Source organism: Lingula anatina, chromosome 5 (assembly GCF_051362555.1).
Source record: "Lingula anatina isolate TDL-2025a chromosome 5, LinAna3.0, whole genome shotgun sequence".
In the NCBI taxonomy this organism is placed as follows: Eukaryota; Metazoa; Brachiopoda; class Lingulata; order Lingulida; family Lingulidae; genus Lingula; species Lingula anatina.
The window spans coordinates 6,133,076-6,161,063 of NC_141771.1; the positions used below are offsets into that span (position 1 = coordinate 6,133,076).

The 27,988-nt window shown below is 38.0% G+C and overlaps 3 protein-coding genes across 5 annotated transcripts; all 3 read left to right on the plus strand.

Moving 5' to 3' along the window:
* Window positions 1–4,567: 4,567 nt before the first annotated feature.
* On the plus strand, window positions 4,568–6,919 carry LOC147761541 (tripartite motif-containing protein 2-like). Its single transcript, XM_087013676.1, has one exon. The coding sequence runs from the start codon at window positions 4,839–4,841 to the stop codon at window positions 5,868–5,870; it is 1,032 nt and encodes a 343-aa protein (XP_086869802.1). The 5' UTR covers window positions 4,568–4,838; the 3' UTR covers window positions 5,871–6,919.
* Window positions 5,989–6,627, plus strand: LOC147761542 (E3 ubiquitin-protein ligase TRIM71-like). The gene is made up of 2 exons (XM_087013260.1): window positions 5,989–6,097; window positions 6,284–6,627. Exons 1-2 carry the CDS (start codon window positions 5,989–5,991, stop codon window positions 6,625–6,627), a joined length of 453 nt encoding a protein of 150 aa, XP_086869386.1.
* A 3,439-nt stretch (window positions 6,920–10,358) lies between the features above and the next one.
* LOC106168099 (sushi, von Willebrand factor type A, EGF and pentraxin domain-containing protein 1) lies at window positions 10,359–26,918 on the plus strand. 3 transcript variants are annotated; one of them, XM_013547041.2, is made up of 14 exons: window positions 10,359–10,530; window positions 10,907–10,925; window positions 12,746–12,931; window positions 13,292–13,459; window positions 15,472–15,579; window positions 18,881–19,114; window positions 19,282–19,482; window positions 19,718–19,924; window positions 22,083–22,250; window positions 22,783–22,890; window positions 24,251–24,484; window positions 24,820–25,020; window positions 25,220–25,429; window positions 26,436–26,918. In XM_013547041.2, exons 1-14 carry the CDS (start codon window positions 10,477–10,479, stop codon window positions 26,444–26,446), a joined length of 2,109 nt encoding a protein of 702 aa, XP_013402495.2. In that variant the 5' UTR covers window positions 10,359–10,476; the 3' UTR covers window positions 26,447–26,918. The 3 variants fall into 3 exon arrangements, with proteins under 3 accessions (XP_013402495.2, XP_086869717.1, XP_086869716.1); XM_087013591.1 differs by lacking the exon at window positions 18,881–19,114; XM_087013590.1 differs by lacking the exon at window positions 15,472–15,579.
* Window positions 26,919–27,988: the final 1,070 nt, after the last annotated feature.

The following is a 27,988-nucleotide window of genomic DNA, read 5'->3' on the forward strand; positions in this document are numbered from 1 at the left end:
TAATGTCGAGATTTGGATAAAAAATGAGCAGGTGTTGTGAAAACTAGGAATAACCTAGGCAGTGCGAATAAAGCTGCTTGGAAATCCACGAATCTTGTTTTTTGTTTTTAATGGCCGACAGCTGTTAAAGAACTTTACAGCTTCCTTGGACAAATATAGCATTTTAACGTGGTCAATTGTAATACAAGTATAAGAGGTACAGTGTAGAGAGATAAAATGAAATGAGAATTTGGCACCTGTCTCGTTTAGCTTGAAACAATGTATTTGGAGAGGGGAAAGGGAAAAATTTGAAATTAAGAAGGGCGTATGTATGACACCGTACCCCCACCCCACGCCACCCCACATTATAGTAGTTAAGCTCACACGATGAAATGACACAAATTTGTTCTTTGACAATACATACCCAGGCCTACCCAACTACCAGACTCGGCACCTAAGGATCCTGAATTAACCGGTATATCGGACCACGCTACCCGTTTTCAAGGTGTGTGTCAGATCGCATTTCGGAGTATCATACCCCAGAACGAATTTTGTAGCACGACTGCGGGCTCATCCACGCTCGGCTGAACAACCTTAAACTGTACTCTTACTTTAGAGTATTCTATTTTATTGTCTCTATGGGGATATATGGGGACTTTACGACATTCGGTTTGAATGTTTTAACCACTTTTGATAGGGCTTTTTTGCATTGTATTAGATTAATGTGGCAGTCTAAGGTTCATCTAGGTGGCTTTCAAAATTATGCACCCAGTTTTAAAATCATATAGCGATTTTACGACAATCGTTTACTATCCAATCAAGGTGACAGCCGAGCATGCCAGGGCTCATCCTGTCGGTGTTCTGGCTGATACTCCGAAATGCGATCTAACACACACCTTGAAAACGGGTAGTGTGGTCCGATATACCGGTTAATTCAGGATCCTTAGGTGCCGAGTCTGGTAGTTGGGTAGGCCTTATACCACTGGGCTGATATCTAAACTTAGACCACGGTGGAAGTGTAGAACAAAAGACTCAGACGTGGTGTAACTCGCATAACCGCACGTCTCGCATGAATGCGTTATAACCCGCTAAAACACACACATACTACTCATCGAAGCACAGAACCATAAACACACCTGAAAGTAAGTTAATTAGGGACTGAGCGTTTATCACCACATATGAAAAAAGAACAAAAAACAAGCTGCATTATATTTCAAAAGTGATCTTTTTGCCGTTTTAAATATTATTACAACTTTTTCAATTACAGAAGGTATTTCAATTGTTAAAATTTTGTCGTCCTTTTCCGTATTTTGCTTCACTGGAGGTGCCGATAAAGAGCTTGCAGGCTGGGTTGAAGATGAAGTTACTGAAGCGCACGATGCTTTTGAAATTCAAAATATAGTTGTTTCACGAATATTGCATATTTATTTGAAATGTCTTAACAATATTGAAGCCGGGTGCTGCTGCGACTTAAAAGATAACGAATGATAAGAAAATTAAACACACCTGGCGGATAGGAACTGCCATCTTGGCGCTTAATTTCCGTTATGAATCTAACCAATAGTCCAAAATCTCTAGATTTCCCCCCTCAAGGGTTGGAATATAGGTCAGTGAGGGTCGGCCATAGTGACAGTTCTAAAATCACGCCACGTGCGCCAGTCCTTAAAGACATTACATGCCCAGGTCGTATTTTTCTGTGTGTTTGCTGGAATTCTGTCTGCAACCATTTTTTCAAATTCAGCGGAATGTACTGGCTCTTCGAACCGCTTTGATTCTGCATCGATATCCACCTTATAACGATTGGGTTGGTAATAAATCTAGCTGAGAGAGGGTGACGTCCTCCTCCGCTCCAAACATGATGAATAGTGTGGTAATGAAGATAGCGGGGTAGTTGCGTGAACTGTTGTTGAAGTTAATGGACCGTGGTCTAATTAAGATAGACCCCTCGTCAGCGAGGGTTATGTGGCATACACGAGTGCGTAGCACTCGTGTATGCCACATAACCCTCGCTGACTCGGGGTCTATCTATTACAAAAGAATTGCTTGGACCGATACAATGAATGAGACGGCGTGACTGCCACTTGCGGAAGATGGGCAGGAAATCAGCCAACTACTCACAGAAAACCACTGACCCATGTCCCTGTTAATACACACGCAACCACAAACCATTCACGCAAATAAAAAAGTTTGGACGGTGACCGCAATTAGGCAGTAAACGCGGGGAAAGTCCATTCTTTAATATCACCCCATGCGCGGTGATATCAGCGTGTTCTATTCAAAGTTAGGGGGTTTAGGTGCGGAACATGCCCGATTTCCCTTTGAAACTTGTATGTATGACAAATACATACCACGGGGCTGATATCTAAACAAAAGGATTGCAGGGACCGATATAATGAATGAGACGGAGTGACTGCCACGTGCGAAAGATGGGCAGGAAATCAGCCAACTACTCGCAGAAAAACACTGACCCATGTCCCTGTCAATACACACGCAACCACAAACCATTCAAGTAAATGAAAATGATTGGACGGTGACCGCAATTAGTCAGTATACGCGGGTAAAGTCCATTCTTTGATATCACCCCATGCGCGGTGATATCAGCGTGTTCTATTCAAAGTTAGGGGGTTTGGGTGGGGAACACGCACGATTTCCCTTTGTATGTATGACAAATAATGCACTGTTACCCCCTCGCTGGCGCTCGGCATGCTATCTTGATATCGGGCTCGTGGACAGTGCATTATTTACTACATAATGCACTGTTACACCCTCGCCGATATACAGGTACACGATAGCATTGCCTCTCTGGCGTTCGACATACTATCGTGTATATCGGGCTCGTGGACAGTGCATTATTTATTATCTGTCAGCTGATGATCACGTCAGGTCAGAACAAGGTTGTGACTGATTTAAAACTGTGTCACAAATATTAGTCAAGGACCAGATTACGTGCACTTTGCTCAAGTGTATTCAAGAGTACAGTTTGATATCAAGCATTTGTTCAATCTTAAGTAGTTTGTTATTTTAGTGAAAAAAATACAAGAACTTACCCAGCAGGCATAGTTGCGTTGGATCAACGTTGAAAACAGGTTGATACGTTGAATTGCTATGCCGTTGATCTACCTAAATTCAACGTAAAACCAACGTTGATCCAGTCACGTCGAAACACCGTCATAATGTGACGTTGACTCAACCTTGTATTTTGGTCATTGACACAACCTTGAAGACATTGATTATATTTTAAAATATTAATTGTTGAAAACGTGATACTTTGTTTATCAATACTGTAACTAACTTTATAAAAATAATCAAAAAAATTGTTAAAAGTAAAAGTGACAGTTGTTTTGTGTCTTTAGTGAACTAGTGAATTTTCTTAACTTGTTATTCAGAAATACATTCCAATAAACTGAACTCCTTGCAAGGTCAGCTAACACTAGGATAAATAAGTTGCTGTAAATGTGATGGAGTGAATTTATAAAGTTAACATTTCTTGGTAACCTGTTATACATAGACAGGTTGAGGTGACTGTGACTTTGTTATATATATATATATATATATAAACCTTGGAAATTTTAACTTAAAGGCCACACTTTTATACCCTACCCTCAGGTCATTTCAATGTCTTTTCATGCAAGAATGTTGTCTTATAACTGGGGTTGATACAATGTTGTTATCTGACGTTGATACAACGTTGTTGTCTGAGGTTGAGTCAACTTTCAAATCCAATGTTTATCCAACGTCTTATCAACGTTATGGTTCAACGTTGTTTCAATGTTAAAACAACATATTTTGCCCGCTGGGTATTTGGGTAAAAAATATCATTTGTCTAGTAGACACATTTTATAAAATTTTCTTGGCCCGTTAATTACATTTGCTCTGATTTCGTGAGGTTCAAGAGTCACGTCCTGCTGTCACTTTGACTGGTTTCTGAATATAAAATCTTTCAGGCTCATTCCCATTGAGAACACACTTCCAAGAGATTAATCTTACTCCGCCGAGACTGAATGCAATCAGCTTAGTCGATTCCTTCTGCCGTTGAGAAGAATACTGGTGATCATTCAGTCACTTTGGAAACCAGATTTCTTTAAAATTCGCCAAGGTGAGATTGCGATTTCAATTTCCACTCAGATATTAAAATTCTCGCCAAGGCCGATTTAATAACATGCCTGGATTTCAATCTTGCCCTTACACATGTATGCTGTTAAATTACCACTGCATTGTCCAGATAGCTCACGTATTAGGAGGACATATTTTTGCCCTTTGGACTTAATCAACTGATGATCTGATGATAACGTCGAGAAAGAACAATAATGTAACTGATCTGTGCTACATAAATCAGTCAAGGGCCAGATAACGTGCAAATCATTTAGTTGTCTACATGAGTACGTTCCGATATTATGATTATACAAGGGGTTCAACTTTTAGTATTTTGTAGTTTCAATTAAGTCAATTAACAAAAAGAGATTTTTTGGCACTTAAAAGCATGACATTTCATTGGACCCTTAATTCGGTTAATTACAATGTGTTGATTTAGTGAGAGAGGTGATACCGTGGAATCAAACCTTTAACATGACAATATAATACAACAATGCTGTAAATTTTCAAGCTGGTTAATGTATCATAAAACAAGTTATCGCTGCCCCCATTTACTAGCCACATGCACATCAGTTATATCTAATATATTGTGCATGTTATCACTATTGGCATGATACAGTTTTTCTATACATCATTCATAGACATTGTCACCTCCCAAGTTCAGATATCATGGGCTAGACTATAAAGGACACTGCGTCTGCTATTTACCTCATATTCCATTGCTCAACTATTGACTAAATGTCTTTCCGGTGCAATGATATGACAATATGGCCGAAGCATTGGCAGCGGCTTTCACGGATAACATTTTGACATGTAGTATTTGTCTGGACGTGTATCAGGACCCCCGTGTGCTGCCTTGTGAACATACATTTTGCCTTGATTGTATATCTGACCACGCAAAAAGAACTAAAAAAAGAACTAAAAAAAGGAAATTTCAGTGCCCTGTTTGCCGAGAAGATGCCCAGTTTCCAGTTGGGGGACTTTCTCAATTAAAAAAGAATTTTGCCTTTTGCAAGGCCAAAGACATAATAAACCAGCAACAAAGAGAAAGAGGAGTATCAGAAAATGTGCAGACTAATGTAGAAGCAGTGACACAGGCCGTTGCACAATTGACCAACGGTTGTGAGAAACATCCTGATAATGAACTGAAATACTACTGTGAAGATGATGATACCGTTGTTTGTGGTGACTGTGCATTAGCAGATCATTATAGGCATGGTATTTTACCTGTAGGAACAGTTGCAAAAAGCTATAGAGAAAAAATTGGAAATGCCATTGTTAAAACGCTGGCAAAAGCTAACGTATTCAAAGAGGCAGTTGCCAGGAAAGCAATCATAGAATTTGAGGACTCTCGTATCAGGACAGCCACTATCAACACCATTGAGAGACAAGCCCACCATATTTGTACATTAATTAATGAGAGGAAAGAAACACTGATATCAGAAGTGAATTCTGATTATGATATTAGAAAAAAGCAGAACGAGGCAAACAAGGACATCCTTGAACTCCACCATGCCTCCTTGCAAAGTGCCTGTGGCTTTGCCCAACAACTTGTTGCAAATGGCACCGACTCTGATATCATGGCGCATGCAAAGTCTCTCACAAATAACCTGACAACAATGGAAAACATACCAGTACCAACACCAGACACAACTGCAGAGATATCTTATAGTCCTGGTGAGATATCTACTGCTGGACTGGAAGCCATGTTAGGACAGGTGACAGTACAGACAATACCACCATCAGCACCAAATCGTTTTCTAAGAGAAGGCAGAATGCGTACATTCTGTCACTGCTAAAATGAAATATGATAAGGAAAATGTTGTCACATGGGGGCTAGCTAGAGATGAGCAAAATATATATGCTACGGGTTATACAAATGATAAAACAAACGTATTCACACACGCAGGTCAGTTCATGTTTGATATAAAATTAAAGAAACTTTTTGATGCGGCTGTGTCACAGACTGGTAAACTGTATATAACATCAGTGGGTGACAGATGTGTCAAAGTGTACTCCACCAAAGGTAAACAGGTGACAACCATAGGTCAGGGTCAACTGGAGCAGCCAAGTTGCATCACACTGAATAGATAAGGTCAAGTGATGGTTTTTGATGTGAAAAAAGAATCCATCCTCACATTCCACGCAGGCAGTGGACATCTCCTGAACATTATTCGACTTACTATGTGTGAATAACCCACTTTCGTCACAGTGAGCAGGGCTAATGATAACATTGTGATATCAGACTTGGGCAACTGTGTACACATGCTGTCACCTACTGGTGATCAGCTGTACAAGTATGGTACAGAAGGCAGTGGTGTTGGCCAGCTGAGTGGTCCTAGTGGAGTGTGCACAGACAGCTATGGGAACATCTTCATAGCTGATGGTCGTAATAATAGGGTTGTAGCACTCAGTCCGCAAGGACAATTTATCAAATACATTGCCACTGAGGATGATGGGTTGAAATATCCCATAGCATTAACTATTAACCCTGCTGGTCTGCTGGTGGTGGCAGAGAGATGGGGTATAGTTAAGACATTCCTGTACTTACAATAGATACAATTCACACAAAATACTAAGTACACTGACAATGATGGTATGCCGTTTAGAACAAGAATCAAGACTGTTGGTGGTAGCAGAGTCAAAGAATAATTTATTTAAGGTATTTTGGAATTTACAAATCTAAGAATAATTAATTTCAGGTATTATGTTGAAATATTATTATAGTACTGTGTGATAAATTGTAAATAACAAAATTAAATAAGAATCACCTGGAACTATTTTAAAAGACATGTAGCAGATAGTTTACGAAATTTGCAAATTTGGCAAAACACCGCATCTACCACAAGCAAAAGACCAATTGGCTGACTGGGTCAAGCAAAAAATATAACTTAATGTAAGGAAGACTATGTCGATGGACATAAATTTTACCAAGAACTGTAATCTTACAATACCAACATTGGAAATAGATGGTGAACGTGTAGAAAAGGTCAAAAAGTTTAAGCTACTTGGTGTTATTTTAACCCCAGACCTCAAGTGGGCTGAACACATCCAAATCATGTATGCTAAGGCATGTTTAAAGCTATTTTATCTCAGACAGCTAAAGAGGGCAAAACTGGACCTACAAGATTTATTAACTATCTACCAGTCTGTAATATGATCAGTTTTAGAATATGCCTGTCCAGTATGGGGACCAGGTCTGACTGCTGAGCAATCTGAATGTCTAGAGTCAGTTCAAAGTCAGTCAAAAGAGAGCCTTAAGGATTATTTGCCCTGGTCTCAGTTATGATGATGCCTTAAAAGTTTGTAACATTGACACCCTAGACAAACGTAGACATTTGCTGTATCAGAGGTTTTATAGAAAATTTAAAAATTGTGAAAAGTTGGGACATTTATTGCCTGAAAGAAACACCCGCCCTTTACGAAACAACACCAAATTCTTACAACCAAAAGTGAAGACGGAAGGTATTAAAAATTCCTTTATTAATTACTGCCTTTTTAACTTGTAGTAATTTATGGATGCCTTTTTAATTTGTAGTATTTTAAGAATAATTTATTGTTTTATAATTTAAAGTTTATTGTCAATTTTCTTTTAAACATTCTTGTACAACTTCAACCTTAGGGTTGCAATTTTATCTAATAAATTATTATATTACCTGAAAAAATTTATTCTAAATATTACCTTTATCAAATACAGTGCTTGCCAAAGACACCATGGTCTTTTCAATATTGTCCGAAGTATATGAAGTATTAAAATGGCACATTCAAATTAATAGCCAAATGATCACCTAACAGCTGTTAATTGTTAGAAATAGTGCTTTTTATTACGTATACCGTGTCTAACATGATTAATGGTTTAAAAAATACAAAATAGTGGTGAAAATATACATAGTTTATACCATTTAGTAAAATTTATAAGAGGTACCCCCTCAAATCGACTGTTTCACTGTGACTTCTAAAGATGTAAAGAAATGACTATAAAATTGAAAAGACGCCATCAAATGTCACCAAATTCACACACAATTAGCATTAGGGCGTGCTCATTAAAGATCACGTGCCTAACAGCGTGTGCGTGTACCGCGTACTGCAATTATTTCCTGTAGACGGCGCGACAGCTGTGAGGTGATCATTTGTAAATAAAAGTGCATGGAAATGGGGGTGGGACAACCTTTTTGACCAATGCTGTATATCATTATTAATCAAGCAGGAAAAACAAAAAACGATTGTCTGAAATCGTTTATCACTGTTATTTATTTTGGTTGTCTCAATCACCTTTTCATTAGTTATAAAAATAATTTAAATTGTTTAGATGAACTAAGGCAGCGGAGGCAATATTGTTGAAACCTCGTGTAGACAAGTCAAAATACACACAAATGTAAATGTGCAGTTACTTTGTGTAATTTTGTTTAAATTTGGGCTGCAACTGATGGTGACGTTTTGTATAATGGGTGCCATTTTCATATCATGGAACCTGATTATAGACAATTTGTTACAAAATTCATATGTGTCCTCGGTAATAAAAAACAGTCTGACAACGAAACAGTTAGTCATGTTATGTATTGTACATTTATATAATAGGGTCAAATACATGTAGATGTTACCCTGTGCAATCTGGATATAATGAATCCGTTGGTGAAAGCTACTAAGACTTTTATACTTGTATTGCAAATTTATCCATATAAGATAAAAGCCAATTATAAAAACCGAAAATCATTATCCTTTTGGAGCAAGTTTGATAATTTTCAGAGTAAAACTAATACAATAGATCAATTAAGAATTAGGTTTTGAGATCAGATTAAAATGCACCTCTGCACTAGGATAAAAGCTGTTGAAAAAGCGTTCACTGCCTTTAAAGGTTAAGAGTCTACAAGTGATGATGCAGGATGAGAGTCTTCCATGGTGTAAGCAGTTTTTTTTTATTGACCATATGCAAAGAATCGAATTATTTAACAGAGCGATGGACTCCTCACATAAATGTCATTCATCTTTGTCAATGTTGGCAGACCTTTATTTAAGCTGCAAGCATAGCAGTGAGCAAAGAATTCTCTCTCTGCCTACACCCTTCACTTTTTTGGCCATTTTCAGCAAAATCGTATAATCTTGTGGAATTTTTATCCGAAATAAATGCCCTCTATTACTACAACCTGATGTGGTCTGTTGTGAAGACGCAAAACGATTCCTTCCAGTCTAAAGACCTTCTATTATAAAAGTTAGCTATGATTGTGTTACATGTAGCTGCAAGGCCCTAGGATGGGATTGTAATGTGTTAGTTGCATTCTACTCACTTTGGTCCTCTAAGCTCAATAAGAAGGTAGTTGTCCATTATGTCTAACTTGAGCTGGTAGACAGGATTAGACTGGTGTGTGTCTGGATAGTTACCACACCCCCCTGCCGACCTGCCTTTCCACTGTCCTGTCAACTGGAACATGGAATAAATTACCTTCATTGTGGATGTGACCATACCGCATAATTGAAAAACATCATACGTAGAGTAACAACGTTTAATCATCTTATTTAAATGTATTATGACAGATTCACATGGGATTGAAATAGACCTAAATTTTCTGTCTTCTAGTTTCAACAAACTTTCCACTTTAGCCCTTATTTTAATGTGAGTTCTCTTATCAGCTTACTGCAGCTTTTACCACAAGGCAGTACGGTAATTACATTAAATTTTCAAAAGCCCTACTTTTTCAAGATTAATCATTTTCAGACTTGCAAATTACAACAACGTAGTCCTTAATACAAAGCCAAACGATTTGTTAATTTTTTTTCTAACCGTTTTAAGTATTTAAATATATTTTTGGGGGGATATGGATGGGAACAATCAATTTATGTGCGAATTTTTTTGTTATGAATACGGTATGTTACATATCCGGCACTGAATCAAGCGGTTTTTCAAAGAAGTATGATGTTTTCGTGAGCAGAAACATGGTTTGTTGCGGTTTGGTGATTTATGAATAATAACAACCACAAGGTATACTGTAGAAGTTCGACATGTGACATGCTAAGTGCGAGTAATTGTGTCGCTACTGTAGTAATTGAAATTTTATTCCGGTTTAAGTGCAGAAAACTTGATTAAATCCAGGCATGAGAAGTGAGCAAGTCAGTGAATAGGCTCAGTTATTAATATCAACCCTTTTTGTCTTAGAATTAAAACCATTTTAAACATGAATTAAAAATTTGTATATTTATAATTTTTTGATGTCATGAAAAACGTTTTGTCTATGTTATGTTTAAGAGAGAAAACTTACAATGAAACGGTGTTCGGCCCCATACTTTCTAATAACCCTGTTATATCATTGCTCAAGTTAGGTTTTAAACTCCTCCGTATCCGCATTGCTTTTTATTGTTAAACAGTATTGCACGACAAAGAGCGCCATTGATTACAACTCTCATTTCACAATGCATGCAGGACGTTTGCTGAACGTGTTGATACTGGCTGCGTTTGCCGTACTGGTAAGCATCTATCTCATTTTCTCTCGCTCTCTCTCTCTCTCTCTCTCTCTCTCTCTCTCTCTCTGTGGGGGAGAAAGCATCCACTGAACAAAATACATTAATAGATTTGATATAAAAAAAGGGAAAATAAAACTTTTCTTACAACGAACGCAATTTGAACAGCAGGACAATAGTGCTGAGGTTTCAGTTTCGTTGTAATTTTATAAAGTACCGGTAGATATTTTCGGAATATGGTCCACTATTATCAAGTCTTGACAATTGCTATTATTCATGTCTGTAATACTACCACCGACGTAGAATCCAACTTTATTTCTATAATTAACAGCTGACTTATACAATTTAATGTTTTCATATGACTTCCTTTTTATTATTTCAGGAGACCTGTGGATATACAGGCAAGTTTATCTTGGAATTTCAGATCGTTGCAAAAAGGTCATTTAAGTGTTTTAACTTTTGATAAGTACATTCAACCGTTTTAACGGATGAATTTAAAATTAGTTCGAATAAGTTAGTTTAAACAGACGAACGGAATGCACCTCAATAGTTCAGCTACGTGGGTTAAATAACATACCTATATATATTCTTGTTAACACATTGGTTTCATACAAAACGCATTATAAAGAAGCCACGCATGATAGCGTTTAGTTTTAAATCTATTTATTTATTTAACAATATTTTTCTTAGCACTTTGATACAAATTAAATTCTCTCATCTCTCTCATAGAAATTAGATTACATTAAGGTTAGGAGCGTATATTTGCTACCCTTCCTTTCCCTATAGACTTCGTTCGGCAAATCTGCAACAGTAGGCATTTGGTTTTAATAATGTAATATTCGTAGGGCAAAAATTGTTTGATTTTTGTTTGATTTGGGTTGTTTCACTTCTGTGTCCTGCCCCTGGATACTCAATTACTGCACTTTGTGGAGGGAGAAGGGAGTATGAGTGTGTGTGTGTGTGTGTGTGTGGGGGGGGGGGGGGGGGGTGCAGAACCTCTGAAGCTGTTCATATTTTCGGACTCGCATTTGGTCTTCGTGTATAAAGATATGCACGCGTGCAAATATGTGTTAACCATAGTTTTCCTGTTTTCACAGATACATTGGCATTGTTTCATAACAAACATCTATTATATTTGCATATGAACATGTGACAACGTCATTCCCGCATAGTGAGGGATTGGTCATAAGAAAACCGCATGGAGCTGAAAACTTAACCATTTAGCACTTTTTCCAATCAACGAAGACATTGGTCGGTCGCTATGCTCTGCACCCTGAAGTTCACTAGTAAATAAAACTACTCTGTCAATAAACAAATATCGCCATTCATTATTGTTAAATCAGCAGTATACCAGCTGACGGTTCTTTGTTTATTCAAATATAGCATTCATTTCTGTAAAAGATTAGGTCAATCTAGCATATTGACTTTAAGGGACCATTCCCACATATATTTGTATCGATCTATCTCCCTGGGGAGTATCACTAAATTGCTATCAAACTAACCGGCTTAAACGTATGTCACGCTTAGTAAAACTGTGAGGGGGCAATTATCTTTACCCCTAGCTGATTCGGTAGGCGTGACAGACATTTAAACCTCTTGAGCTGATAGCAACTTAGCGTGAACCCCCAGGGAGTTAGGTCGATCCAGATGGATTGATCTAAATATGGGAACCCAGTCTAAGTGTTTGTGAACCACACAATATATCAATTAAGGTATTTGGTCATTATACCTCTTTCTCATTCATAAATAGTTAAGGCGCTGATGTTAACACACTCTATTGTCGACCGTAGTAGCCCAACATGTAGGCTTGAATTTACTATTTGTATACCCGCTTATTGAAACAAACTTCAGTGCAAGAGCACTGTAACATATAGGAAGAGATGCAACAAAAACTCAAACTATACAAGATATGATTTTCAAAAACAAAAAAAAAATGATGTAATAAAAAATCTAAATACACATAAAAATATATAGGGCTTTAAAAATGTAAAAAAAAAACAATTGAAAAGGCATTGTAGCCATAGTTACCCCAAAAAAGATGTAAACAAATAAACAAACAATCCGCCCGTCAATCCACGCGCGGGTGGTAACCGTCCGTTGATTTCTTACTTTTATCTCTCATTGTGGCTTCAAATTACAGAAATCCTCGGCAATGCTCAATGAAGTCCACAAAATTGACCTTCCGCCTGTCGTCACATTACATTGTGCCTTCATATTTCAGAGATACTCTGTCAACCACTACAAAAACCTCAAAATGGAGTTTTTTCTGTAAGGCAGTGTATGTCCCAGCCCTCGGTCAGAATGATATGCGCAGTAATATGCTATCCCGGTTACGTAGTACAAGGGCAGGCCAGTGTGGTCTGTAAAAATGATGGAACGTGGAGCGGTACACCTGGATATTGCAGAGGTAATGAACATCAAATTCCCCATTCTGCTCTCTTCTGGTGCTTTTACATTCAAATTGGGGCGACCTAATTAAGACTTGCAATAGCAAATTGAGTGATAACATTATCTAAGCATGGGGAGTCGTTCTTAATTCATTCAAGTAATCCAAACCATATAGTTTTTTTTTTTCTTTTTTTTTACTGGCCAGATGTACACACATTATTTGTTTTGTTGAGGGATAAAAAATCCTGACGTAATATTAAAGTCAGCAATCACTACCGAGTACCGTTGAATTAAAATCTTCAAAATAATTTCTTTTCAATTGATCGACGCCATTCTAATACATATTTCACCAGTCGTTATTATCAATTATATTATACAGATAACCAAAGTCCCATCATTAGACACGAAACAAGTAACATAATTGTCAACGCTGCTTTGGACAGTAATCAAGCGGTTGTAAATTGGGAACAAGACAAGCCAAGAGTAATAGACAACTCCAGAAAGGTGCCAAGTGTGAGACTTTATATAGGCGGACGAGAAATAAAAGGTAATAGCCAATAACGCAACTGGACCTTTATGACATTGTTCCCGCCATACCGACGGGTTGATTCTTGAAAGCTTTATTTGTTGTTATGTTTCTTGCAATTACTCAATTTAAAGTTAAAAATATTACAAATTGTTATAAATTGCTCCATTTTTTTAATGCTAACTGAATCCATTGTAAAGACCGAAATTACTTTAGTTTTTTTCAATATGTTCAATAAACAATTGATCTACCAGGGAAGTGATTTATTTATATTCTCTAAACTTTCCCTTATCTTTTTTTAGGATTTCACTTAGATATATCTTTTTTTAAAGTTGTCTATCTGGGACCTCTGTAAATCGTTTTAGGTATGCTGCTGTTTGTTTAAGTACACTTTGTTTAAGTGTACTAAGTGGAAGTCTGCCAAATTCCGCTTTGGCTGCTATGTTACTGCTGTTATGTTGAATTCCCAGTAGTGATTTGCAGAATTTGTTGTGGACATGTTCAAAAGGGAATGTGTTCATAGATTTGATAGAGTTAAGGTTTTTAGCAATGAGAGTAGGTCCCCAAATTTCATAGCCATATAGAAGGATGGGTTTGATTAATGTATAGAACAGTTTCAGTTTAAGGCGAATAAGACTTCTTGCCGTGGAGGATAATGTTTGATTAATCATGAAGTTAGCTTTCATTGCTTTGCCTTTAACGTCATTGAGTGCACTTTTGAATGATCCACTAGACTTCAGTTTGTTTCCCAAGTATGTGTATTCATTGGTGACTTCCAAGATCTCACTATTTATATTGAAGTTGATTTTGGGGGTTTTTGCCAGACTTGTTAAATACCATAATTTTAGTTTTCTTTGGTTAACTGAAAGTTTCCACTTTTTACAATATCTACCCAGGTTGTCAAGTCCTGTTTGTAATCCTTCTGCTGATTTGGATAAAATTACTAAGTCATCTGCGTATAGTAGGTGACTGATGCTGATGTCATTCAGTGTGACTGGGTGACAGGATTCTGTAAAAATATCCTTGATATCATCTATATAGATATTAAAGAGCATGGGACTTAGACCATCACCCTGCTTGATGCCTTTTTCGGGTTTAAAGTGGTCTGTGAATCCTTGGCCTATTTTTACACTTAGTGTAGTGGTTTGATACATATGTTTAATTGTTCGATAAAAGTTACCACCTATGTTCTGTTTGAGAATTTTATATAGCATTCCTTCTATCCATACACTATCAAATGCAAACGAAAGTCAACAAAGCATGTAAATAATGTTGAGTTTTTACTTAGATAACGATTGACCAGACTGTTAAGGATGAATATATTGTCTGTTGTTCTGTGTTTTGGGCGGAAGCCTGCTTGTTCGTCACTAAGTAATTTTGTTTCTTCTATAAAAGATAGTAACCTGCAGTTTAATAGAGATGTAAATAGTTTTTTAAGACGGCTACTTACACAGACCCCCCCCCCCCCCCCCCCCCCCGTAGTTATCTGGAGACATGGGGTCACCTGATTTGAAAATAGGTTTAAGTAGGCCTTGGTTCCATTGCTTTGGGAATATACCACTGTTTAGTATTAGGTTAAATAGTTTAGCAAGTGACTTAGCTATGTAGGGACTGGATGATTTTATAATTTTATTCGATATTGTATCAATTCCACATGATTTTCTATTTTTCAACTTTATGGTGCCTGTTTTTATCACTTTGATTGTAAATGGATAGTCAAGTTGTTTGTTGTGGATCTCATCTATGTTCATTTCTAGACGGTGAAGTTTTTCTATGAGAGTTCTGTCATTATTTTTGGTGTTGTTCTTTCCAAGAATGTTGGTCGCTCATATTGAATCTGTTAGTCTGCAGATCAACTTGTTATAAAGGCCCTCAAAGAACAATCTGCCACTTGCACTGAAACCATGCAGAAACAGATGACTGTTCTTAAAACATCAACATAGTGCCTTTCTTGGGTTCTCCAAAAGAGGTAGAGAAAAAATATCTTTTTTTTTTTCGAGATTACGTTAAAAGCAAAATCACTGTCTTTATAGGTGGGGGCTATGAACATACTTTCAAGATAGGTTTAACCACGGTGAAATACGTGTTTACAGATGACAGCGGTAATAGCGCCGATTTCTTCTTCAGAGTGGAAGTCCGAGGTACGTATGAAATAAGGTTCTATATTCGTTCTTTCTGTGGACACTGAGAGTTGTTTAAACAATTATAAGCACATCGTTTTACCAGAGGGGTCATGTCGATTATCCCCCCAACCGATAAGTCCCCACACCGATACTCTCGTGCACCGTTACTCCCCCCGCACCGCTTCTCCCTCCTTGTAAAATTTTGCATTATGCGCATCGATACGATCCAACACGGACATATTCCCGGATCGAGACATTTCATATAAAATTACCGTTATACGCGCACCCTACACCGGTATTTCACCGGATATTTGCTTCCCCGCATCTTCACTCGCCTCATTACTCTCTTTATGCAATTTTCTTTAACCGATATGTTACTAATCGTTATTATATATAAAATTATATTAAAATAGGCCATATACATTTGGTAAGTAGGCTAGTTACAAGTTCATAATATTATTTGTCATCAATGTAAAAGTGATCTGTCCAGCACCAGTGATTGTAAAATTCATTTTTAACATCTTTATCAAACATCGCTTATCTTTGTCAGCGACAGTGAGTTATTTATCTTCGCGATCAGTCAAAACAGACTTTGAATAAACTAGATTAATAAAAAATAAAATGGTGTGAAATCTATATACCATAACATCTACTGAAGAAAAAAATGAAGTATACAGATATTTCTCTAAAGTCACAAAGCCGAGCTGCAAACAAAGTCTAACGTGAAAGATCAACTATATTCTAAGTTTCAAAGCTGACCAGTTTTAGTGTTTGTTTCCTTATTTTCTCACACTGTTTCGAATAAATCACTTTTGGGTCCCAAGAGGGTGGGGCACTTTTGACAAAATAGTAAAAGAGAAAGTTTTCTAACCAATCGCTTTCGGTGTCGCATTTTTAACCAAAGCCAAGGGAATTTATGTTTAAGGGAGTAACGATGTCGGGAATTAATGGCGGACTACAGGATCAGTGGGGGAGAGTATCGGTGTTGGGACGAAAAAAGGGGGGGGTGTCCAGGGTAGTATTGTTGCGGGGGAGTATCGTTGCGGGTGGTAACGGTTCGGGGACGTATAGGGATGAAGCCTTGCCAAATACCTTTATGGGAGAAAAGGGGGGGGGGAGAGGGGTTTCCGATAATTTTATCATGAATGTGACCTTTTTAGACCTATTTAGTTATACAGTCCCTTATTTGGGGTCAGATAATGGTAGTACGTCCTGGATCAAGCAAGTGAAGTTTTGGTGATCTGCAGCTACTGTTATTTCCGAACCGGAATCATCACTACCATTACGTGTATTATCCTCACGTTTGATTAGAAAAGGGACCTACGTGTTTAGTTTCACATCACACAAGACTGGAATATAATTTTTAAGAAGGGTATAGACTGTTAACAGGAAAGGATGGACATACAGGGTTACTATACTTAATATGGAATGTTTTTTATCATTGTTATTTTTGAGTGCTGATTAAAAATTTCTTGGCTTGATTCATCAAAAAAGTATGTCAAGGGGTGATAAAAAATATCCAGTCTTCTGTTGTGAGATATTTTGGTCAATAATATCAAATCTGACATAAGATGTCATTCAAAAGAAAAGAACACCCCCAGAAAACCATATCAACAGTTTGATGTCAGTATTAATTTAAAGCCAAGATATTAAAGAAAATGATAGCCTCCGGACAGTGATATGTTACACTGTCAAAGAACTCATTTTAGCATGAAAAGTCATCAATAGCAGGTATGACCTCCAGCAGCCGCTTGCAGCGCCCTCATCCTATACGGCATACCCTGTGACAAGTTTTATAGAGTTTGGATGGGGATATCTTTCCACGCAGTGATATTTGCCTGTCGCAGTTCATTACTATTTACCGCCCGATGACCACAGCTATTAATTCTGTGAGTTACTTCCACCCACAGATTTTCAATTGGGTTTATATCTGGGGAGTTTGCATGCCAGGGCAGTTGCTGAACCCATTGGTTTCGAAGAAAAACAGTGATTCTGCGAGCTCGATGTGGGGTTGCGCAGTCGTCTTGGTACACAAGGTTGTTCCTGAAGATGACTCTTACAAATCGAAGCATTGTTTGCTGTAGAATGTCTCTGTAGGAACCCTGGTTGAGGTTGCCTCCTAGAAAAACCAACTGGTTCTGGGCAAGGGCATGAAATGCTCCCCAAACAGAGATGTTACCACCCCCTGCTTGCACCCTACGCAGTACACAATCATCGTCTTATGCCTCTCGTACACGTCGGAGGACACGGATTCGACCTTCAACCCTAAAAAACTCCATACCTGGCCTCATCACCAAAAACGACGTGATTCCAGTGTTTTGGCTGCAAAGGCACGCGGTCACCAGCCCATTGCACCATAACCCGCTTTTAACAGTGGTTTCCCTACTGGTCTTCGTGCAAAATAACCGGCTTGCAGTAATCTCTTGTTCACAAGGGACCTTGAAACGGGCGTCTGAATGATATTCTGCCACTGTTTTCTGGGGATACTGGTTGTCTTTGTACGACCAGCATGGCGCACTCTAAGGAGAAGGCGATCCTGTCTTCTTGGTGTGATACGCGGACAACCTGGTCGAGGTATTGGAGTAGGTGCCCCTGTTGTAGCATTTCTTTGGAGGACTTTACTAACGGTTCCTGATAAATGTTGCATTGCCTGGCAATGGCTGCCCGTTTCTGGCCATTTTCTCTGAGAGCAAGAATCCCATAGTAAGCTGCGTTGCAAAGCTGTCGAACCATATCTTCTCTAAGGTACCTGTCAAGTTTCAGAGCGATCCCTTTGTTGCTTCTCTAAATACACTCTAAAGATTGGCCAAACCCATGCGTTTTTATACAAGGGCAGAAATTGCCGAAAAGACCACCATTCACATTACTGACCACAGAACGTGCAACTGCATGCACCAATTGTTTCGAGAGTTGTGTGGTAATTAGGTAACACACCTGGCTACACATGGAGTGACACCTCAGTTTTGGATTTAAAGTAGTTAGAGAGATTATAAATATTTTGTAGAAAATTAACTCGCCAAAAAATAATATTCCATATTAAGTAGTAACCCTGTATGTTAAAGTGCTTGTCATCACATCACGTGACCTCCATAGATGGTTACACTCTGTAATAATCTCTGTAGAGAATATTACAAAAAAAACTTTTTAGAAAAAAACTCTATTTTGTGTCTTTGAGTGTGGGAATGGATTCATATTGGAAAGTACGGGGAAATTGTCCTTTACCCCAGGAAAATTCATTTTTGGCCAAAATAAACAGTTGTTATCCCTTTAAAGTAATTTAATACAATCATTTCCCTTTCGCTTATTACTCCCCATGAAGATGTCCAGCCACCGACCATAACTTGCCCCAAAGTTGACCCAGTGGTGTCTCCGGACATAGCGGTCGACGTGTCCTGGGTCCAGCCGACAGTAACGGACAACAGTGGCAAACCCGTGAGGGTGATCAGCAATATGAGTCCAGGGAAGTTATACAGGGGGCGGTACAAGGTAGTCTACGAAGCCAGAGATGAAGCTGGAAACCGCGCAAGTTGCTCTTTCACGCTTCATGTAAGACGTGAGTGATCACCGTTTGTGTCAACTGCTTACGAAAGCATACTTTGTCTTATTCAGAAACTAATTAATGTTTTCAACTTCAAGATCATATTTCATATAGATCTTATATTAATTATGTGAAAATACCATTGTTCAAATGCACTAACTTTGGAAACCTGCTCATTTCAGCCCCCAAGTGCCCTGATCTCCACACACCTATCAACGGAGCTGTCAGCTGTGACACTTTTGGGTTTGGAATGTTCTGTACACTCCAGTGCCAAAACCCGTACGATTTCGACTTGCCAGCCGGCATGACGTCCGTGCCAAACTACTACGCGTGTGGAGGGGGTGGAAGGTGGTTTCCATCCACTCAAGTGCCCGACTGCACTCGTAAGTGCCAGTTTTTGATGTATTCAAGTCAAGGAAATAGTGTGTGTGTGTGTGTGTGTGTGTGTGTGTGTGTGTGTGTGTGTGTGTGTGTGTGTGTGCGCGCGCGCGCGCAAGAAAAGTGACCTGCAAATATTTATCAGTTTATCGTTTGAAATACACTGAATAGCATCATTATCTATTCAAAAAGTGTACATGTATTATATTATATATTCAAAGTACTCATTACATGTTATAGGATACCAGAATCCAAATGGAAGCTTCGTTCGGACCTTATACTACGATAATGAATGCCCGGATCCTAGGGCCCAGAAGCAAATCAAAGAAAATGGTGTGAGCTCTTTCAAAATGTCGCCTTTTGGTTCGTCATGTAATTGCGGCCTCACAGTCGATGACTTCAGAGTCATCTGCGGTGCCACCAACACCAGTGCTGTGCGTGCACCAGGTACGAGGTAAAACGTCCATTGGCGTTCCTTTAATCAGAGGAAAAAGTGTACAGTTACACTTGAGAGAAGATACGGCTATGTGATGTTTCCACAATGAAATCTCGCTCTCTCGGTAATTGGTGCTAACGGTACAGGGGATATCTGTCTTCTTTTAAACATGTGGTTGTGTATGTACTGCATGTTAGTCCAGGGGCGGATCCAGGATTATTTGAAGAAGGGGGGGGGGGGGGTTCGGAACGACAGGCCTCAGATGCGCAGCCGACAGTCGCCCCCTTGATGTAGGGTAACAGTGCCCTTTGCTACGGTTTAGAACTATGATTTAGCTAGTCAAAATTCTAATTTCAAGAGGGGAATATTGGTGTGTCATATTTTCAGAAACCGAGGGGGGGTCAGGACCCCTCTGAACCCCCCCCCCCCTCTTAATACGCCAATGAAGTCGATGATAATAAGAAGAAAAATGATAAAAAATAAGAATAATATTATGAAGGACGGTTAATGATGAAAACCGGGGCAGCTCACAAACACAGATATTCAAAAAAAGGTTCTATAATAATAATAATTATTATTATTATAAGCTTAAGAAAAACAACATAATACTTTGTTTTCATTTATTTTTCATTTTTTTCATAAGTATGACATTTTGGATGTACGCTTCCCATGTAAAAACCTACGTTTTTACATTTTATATTTTATATGTTATATGTTTTGAAATAATATTATATGTAAGTCCTCAAAATGATGGATCGCTTATTGTGTCTTCACGTAATTTAGACTGACTTCCCATACCTACACACACTGGACAATAGAAGTGTCACTCCCTAAATCAGAGTAAGAAAAGTAGACAGATCTTGGGTAGTTATAATGCCTAATGTAACTTCGAAAGTTTTTGACATGACAAAAACATTCGGGATGCCACAAAAATGGGTAAAAATATTTAGAATGCACTCGGAATTTTTAGAATGCTCTTCGAATATCCACGAGCGCACAAAGAACACAAATCCGACGGCATTCTTGCTCATTCCGCCTCTAGTGTGACGGGGGTATAAGCAAAAACAATATGTGCAATATATAATAGTCCACTGAGAGAAGGGTATGTCCCAGAAGTGCGGCGATCAGCTGATGTTGTGCCCATACCAAAAGCCCCCCCCCCCCCCCCTAATCAGTTGAGGACGATCTCAGGCCCATCTCCTTGACGCCAGTGCTAGCCAAGCATATGGAGTTCACTGTAGGTGAATGGGCAAAATGTGGAATCATTCTTGGACAAGTTCCAGTTTGGTGGGGTCAAAAGATCTGGAACAACTCATGCTTTGGTAGATATCATGCACCACTGGTTTATGGCAACTGAAGCTGGCAACGTCGATAGAGTTCATATGATTGATTATTCTAAAGCTTTCGATCACGTTGATCATCACCTGCTCATCAATAAACTAAAAACCATAGGCTTACATAATGTGATTGTTCGCTGGATTGCCGCTTTCCTAACTAAAAGACGACAGCGAGTCAAACTGATCTTGAATATGACGCTGCTTGTGAACATAGTAAACTTAAACTACTGAGTGAAAGACGGCTCAATGCATGCAAAAAAATTGTTTATTAAGATATCAAATGAACCGAATCATAGATTGCATTATCTTTTACAACCAAAACAAAATGTCAAATATTCATTAAGGAAACAGGAGACATTCAAAAGACCTAAAATTAAAACCAAACGATCAATGAGTGACTTTTTAACTGATAGACTTTTATTTTATTTTTAACCTTGCATTTTAGTTTATTTGTCTTAAAATTGTTTACATATGTATTTTAATATTCCTTTATTCTTATTAACTATTGGTTTTGTTCAACTATGAGCAATAATTGTAATTATCCAACCCTCGGGGTGCAAGTTTGGTAATAATAATAATAATAATAAATGTCTTTTTTTTTAACTAGCTAGAGGTACGTACTCTTTTTGTATTGAGTAGGAGTACAAAATACTGCCGTAATGTGAAAGTCAGCAAGCACTGCCCAGTGCCATTGAATTTAACCCTTATTGCGGTAGGACTTTGAACTACATAGGCCTACTTAACTAAAATATTCCAAAGAATTTCTTTTCAATTGATCGACACTTTTTTATTACATATTTCATCTGCCATAATTATCAATTATATGATACAGATAACCAAAGTCCCATCATTAGTCACCAAACAAGTGACATAACTGTCAACGCAGCTTTGGACAGTAATCAAGCGGTTGTAAATTGGGAACAAGACAAGCCAAGAGTGACAGACAACTCCGGAAAGGTTCCAAGTGTGAGACTTTACATAAGCGGACGAGAAATAAAAGGTAATAGCCAATAACGCGACTTGACCTTAATGACATTGTTCCGCCATGGTAGATTCTTGAAAACTTTATTTGTCGTTATGTATCTTGCAATTACTCATTTTAAATATAAAAAAATCACTTTCTTATAAATTGCTCCATTTTTCCATGCTACCTGAATCCGTTGTAAAGATTTTCCAATACATTAAATAAACAATTGCTCTACCAGAGAAGTGACGAATATAATTTACTCTAAGCTGTTCCTTTTATCGTAGTAAAGGATGTAATAATCTAGTATCGGGTCACGGTAGAGAGTGAGAAAGAGAGACGCAGTATATGAAAATGATGACTTGGGATTGGCTGACCTTAATTCTCAAAAAAGGCCAATCGTTAACTCTGCCACTTACACTGAAGTCATGCAGAAACAAATGACTGTTCGCGAAACCCCAATATAGTGCATTTCTCGGGTTCTTAAAAGAAGTGGCGGCCGAAGTTGAGAGAAAAAAAGTCAGATTTTTTTTTACTTAAGTCATATACAAAATCACTGTCTTTATAGGTGGGGGCTATGAACATACTTTCAAGATAGGTGTAACCACAGTGAAATACGTGTTTACAGATGACAGTGGTAACAGCGCCGATTTCATCTTCAGAGTGGACGTCCGAGGTATGTATATAATTTGGCACTTTCTGTGTGCATAGATAGTTGTTTATACAATTATAAGCACATCGTTTTACCAGAGGGGTCATGTCGATCCCCCCCCCAACCAATAAGTCCCTACACCGATACTCCCGTGCACCGTTACAGCTGAGCTCCCCTGAACCGCTTCTCCCTCCTTGTACTTTTTTTTTGCATTATGCGCATCAATACGATCCAACACTGACAGATCCGGCATGTTTGCTTCCCCGCGTCTTTTCTCCCATTCGCCGTTGCTCCACCTGTGCAATTTTCATAATACCGATATGTTACTAATCGTTATTACATTAAAAATAAGGCCATATAAATTTGAAGAAGTCGGCTTACAAGCGAGGGAGCGAATTGGAAAATAATTATTTTTTCATTTATGTGTAGGTGATCTGTCTCGCACAAGTGATTGTAAAGTTTAGTTTTAACATAGTTATCACTCATTGCTAATCTTCAACGACAGGTTATAGCAATATCCTTTATTTTGACTTGCTTAACCAGGCTGGACGTGGCACAGTTACATAAAGGTGGTACAAAACAAAAGATTTGTGCTGTTCGTTTTTGGTTTCTTCATAATGATCTCGTCGCAAACGGTGGCAGTGTGCACCGCCGTATGTGTTATATGAGTCAGGATGCAGGAATCGTGGTCTGCTAACTATGGTGACTGAGTGTGCCAGCATACTGTTTGAATTCCCCATTCATTTGTTCTACATACTGAACCCGATACCTGGATTAATCATAAGGGTCCCAGGATTTAACATTATTCCACTTGATTTGAATGATTTATGGTCTTACATTAAGCCGTAATTTTTTCGTCCTAGATTTTTAAATCAAATAGAATCTTTATAAATTGTTATTACAGAGGAATTAACATGTTAAGTGGTTCCTAGAATCGCCCAAAGATAGTGCAAATAGTAAAACCTTTCGACGAAGAGAAAGGCGAATGGATGAAGCCTTACCAAATACCTGAATGGGAAAAAAGGGGGGAAAGAGGGGTTTCCTTTCATTTTATCATGAATGTAACGTATTTACACGTTATTTAATTATGCAGTCCCTTATTGTGGGGACAGAGAATGGTAGAAGGTCCAGAATCTAGCAAGTGAAGTTTAGGTGATCTGCAGCTACTGTTATTTCCAAACAGGAAGCATCACTATACTAGAGCATGTATTGGCCCAATGTTTCCTTACAAAAGGGGCCTACGAGTTTAGTTTCATATCCCATAAGCTTGGAATATAATTGTTTAACACAGGTACATGTATAATCCATTCACAAGAAAGGATTTCAATGGACATATGTTAAAGTAATACATAAAATTCCCTTGTGCTTTTTACCCCCCATGAAGATGTCCAGCCACCGACCATAACCTGCCCCAAAGTTGACCCAGTGGTGTCTACGAACAGAGAGGTCGACGTGTCCTGGGTCCAGCCGACGGTAACGGACAACAGTGGTAAACCCGTGACGGTGATCAGCAATTTTAGTCCAGGGAAGTTTTACTGGGGGCGGTACAAGGTAGTCTACGACGCCAGAGATGAAGCTGGAAACCGCGCAAGTTGCTCTTTCACGCTTAACGTAGAACGTGAGTATTCACTGTTTGTGTATCAACTGCTTACGAAAACATAATTGTCTTATGCAGAAATGAATTAATGTTTTCAACTTCAAGATCCTTATATTAGTATACTGGTAGATTGTAAGTGTTAGCATATATCGCTTGGGACACTCTATTTGATCCGTGATACATGTGCATTATTAACAGTCAGTACAGGTATTATGCTTGGTGATGACAGTATCGGTCATTTTTATGTTTTCCCAGACCTCATATCCCTAAAAATCAGGACATATTTCATATATATCACATTTATGTGATAATACCATTGATCAAATAAACTAACTTCGAAAACTTGCTCAATTCAGCCCCCAAGTGCCCTGATCTCCACACACCTATCAACGGAGCTCTCAGCTGTGACACTTTTGGGTTCGGAATGTTCTGTACACTTCAGTGCCAAAACCCGTACGATTTCGACTTGCCAACCGGCATGACGTCCGTGCCAAACTACTACGTGTGTGGAGGGGGTGGAAGGTGGGCTCCAACAACTCAAGTGCCCGACTGCACTCGTAAGTGCTGGTTTTTAATGCATTCAAGTCAAGGAAATAATGTTTCGTGTGTGTACATGTAAAGTGATTGCAATCGTTTGTCAGTAGTTACAACTATGTCATAACGTTTGTAATACACGGAATAGCATCATTATAAATCCAAATAATTTATCTGTAATGTATTAAGGTATATCTTCAAAGTACTCTTTACATGTTACAGGATACCAGAATCGAAATGAGTACCTCGTTCGGACCTTATACTACGATTATAAATGCCCGGATCCTAGGGCCCAGAAGCAAATCAAAGAAAATACTGTGAGCATTTTCCAAGAGACGCCATTTGGTTGGTTATGTAATTGCAACGTCACAGTCGAAAACTTCAGAGTCATCTGCGGTGCCACCAACACCAGTGCTGTGCGTGGAACACCAGGTACGAGGTAAAAGGTCCATTGGCGTTCCTTTACTCAGAGGAACGTCTCTTGGAAAAGTAAGAAGTAACATTTGAGGGAAGATAACGGCTATGTGATATTTCCGCATTGAAATCTCGCTCTCAGTGCTTATGGTACAGGGGATACCTGTGTTCTATTAAACATGTGATTTTGCATGAACAGCATGTTAGTCAAGGATAATAAGAAGAAAAAGGGATAAAATGAACATGTTAACGATAAGAAGAAGGATTATTAATGATCAAAACCGGGGTAGCTCACAAACACAGATATTCAACAATAATTATAATAATTATTATAATTACCTACATTCCAGCATGATGCTTTTTTTTTCTTTGAAAACATAAGTATGACATGTTGGTTGTATATTAACCATATAAAATTCCACGGGAATGTTTTTATATTTGATTTTCTTTGTTTGGGGAGGAGAGTATTACAGGGAGCAGGGTGGATATTTGCACTTGTATTTGATTTTTGGTACAATTTTCAAGTAAATGACTTAGTTCTACGCGGATTATGATCCATTTAGACCGTTATCTGTGTTACTTACAATTAAAAAAGAAACGGCAACACGGGTAATTTCATTTGAGGGGTTTATATAAAAGTTTTTCTTTATATTTATTTATTTAATTCGACAAGTTTGAATTGGGAAAGCTAAGTAGCTATGCAGGATATCTAGTCTGAAACTAACGCAGTTTCAATATTATAAACAAGACACATCTAATGTAAAAGATTGTTCGTCTTCATCCAACTTGAAAAACATCGCCACCTTTGTCAAAACAAGCCTGAGAATAGAAATAGGTCTATATTTATATACTTTGTGTCATAGAGAAAGTCAAGTAAAATTTAAAAAATACGATTGAATATGTTTTCTTAGTTTTACCATAACTACAGAACATATTTGTATGTATTCTAGACTATAAATAAATGTATTATTATTATTACATTACTTTGTGTTTTCAAAAGTGCGTTTTCCCATCTTTATTTCAGGTTCCAAGTAAAGCCATGCATACTGGAAGAAGAGTGTGTCGGGGTGATTGACAACTTTGCTGGTCGAATACAAACTTGTTTTCGGCTAAACTTCGGCCATTTAGAACACGTGCTGTAAAAATTCATTAACTGAGCTACAGGCATCAAATCAGTGCTTTTCTAATTGTTATTATTTCGGCTTCAGGTACATGTAATCCTGTCTCAGTTTCTTTCCTCAATAATATATCATCCTTATATTAATCGGTCCCACGTGTTTTGAGACACCCTGTACTTATTCTTCACAGTTTAACCCGACATACGTTGACAATTTCTTTGACAATAATCCGGTGGACGAATAATATACTGCAACACCAATCATCACGAAGTGGTAGTAGTTTATGCTTGATATTTGGTTGTAAAAATCCCGAGTGTTTTCACTACAACAAGTTACGTGCACTACTTTGCATTTCCTTTCGTGAATAAAGCACTACTTATTTTCGTTAAGACTTCGTTAAGTTTTTTGTTAGTGTCTGTACCATAAAGGATAAGCGACATACCATCAGAATGGCTTGAACGAGCTTATCCTCCAAAAGCATGCCCAACTTTATCAAAATACACAAATCACAAGTTCATTATGTAAATATCTAGCTTCTTTAAAAATGCGTTTTTTTCAATAGGTCGGGAAGTTGATGTGGTCGGGTGGCTCCAAAGTAGCTGATTCCGTCTGAAAGGGGAGGGAGCCAGCACGTTAAGCTTTCAAACAGAGCTGTCATAATCTACCTGTAAATCCTCGTAAAGCTATTTTCCTGTCTAATTAATTATTTAACTAGCATTTAATAACGACTATCCCAACTGGGACAAAGTCATGCAGTCGAATGACTTGAGCGCATCTTAACAATATTCGGGATGGAAGACATGTATAATTGTGGAACTCGAAATTTCCCCATAAAAATTTGAACAATGGAGTCCATAGAGTCTGAAAGTAACGACAACAGTTGACATATTTTAATTATATTTTATCCTAAAAGACAAATCTGAGTCTGACATGAGGGATTTCTCGCAATAACCCAGGGAGACCGTACAAAAACTTCCTTTTGCTCTCAAAATAAATATTTTCAAATACTTTGGAAAGAAACGCACTGTTTTCCTTTTTTCTTTTTAGTTTGCTGTAATCAAATACTTCATATATTTAATGATAAAAAATCAAATCGAACACCAAGAAATTCGTTTAGTTGGCAACTGTAACGTAATATTAAAAATAAAAAACGTAAGGGATATGATGATTTTTATTAATAGGAGAGGTCAAAGAAGTGAATATTTTGCCCCATTTATTGGCAATCGTGAAAATTGATTTTCATACAAGTTAACCATATTTTAAAAGATTATTTACCAGTTTGAGAGCTGGTAACCGTTTTAAATAGTGATCAAAATTTAACAACAGCATGTAGGACTATAGGTGGGGCAACCTTTTTGACCAAGAGTGTATTTAAAAAATGATATGGTGATTTACCAGTTTTTGAGTTTTTGAGAGCTGTTAACCGTTTTAAATAGTGATCAAATGTAAACAACAGCAT

What these genes read in the sequence shown, in the direction of transcription:
- LOC147761541 (XM_087013676.1), top strand. Translation starts at nt 4,839, where the DNA reads ATGGCCGAAGCATTGGCAGCGGCTTTCACGGATAACATTTTGACATGT.
- LOC147761542 (XM_087013260.1), top strand. Translation starts at nt 5,989, where the DNA reads ATGTTTGATATAAAATTAAAGAAACTTTTTGATGCGGCTGTGTCACAG. An exon ending in CAAAGTGTACTCCACCAAAG is followed by an intron (nt 6,098 to 6,283) that starts GTAAACAGGTGA and finishes CTTTCGTCACAG; the next exon opens with TGAGCAGGGCTAATGATAAC.
- LOC106168099 (XM_013547041.2), top strand. Translation starts at nt 10,477, where the DNA reads ATGCATGCAGGACGTTTGCTGAACGTGTTGATACTGGCTGCGTTTGCC. An exon ending in TTTCACGCTTCATGTAAGAC is followed by an intron (nt 19,115 to 19,281) that starts GTGAGTGATCAC and finishes TGCTCATTTCAG; the next exon opens with CCCCCAAGTGCCCTGATCTC. An exon ending in TTTCACGCTTAACGTAGAAC is followed by an intron (nt 24,485 to 24,819) that starts GTGAGTATTCAC and finishes TGCTCAATTCAG; the next exon opens with CCCCCAAGTGCCCTGATCTC.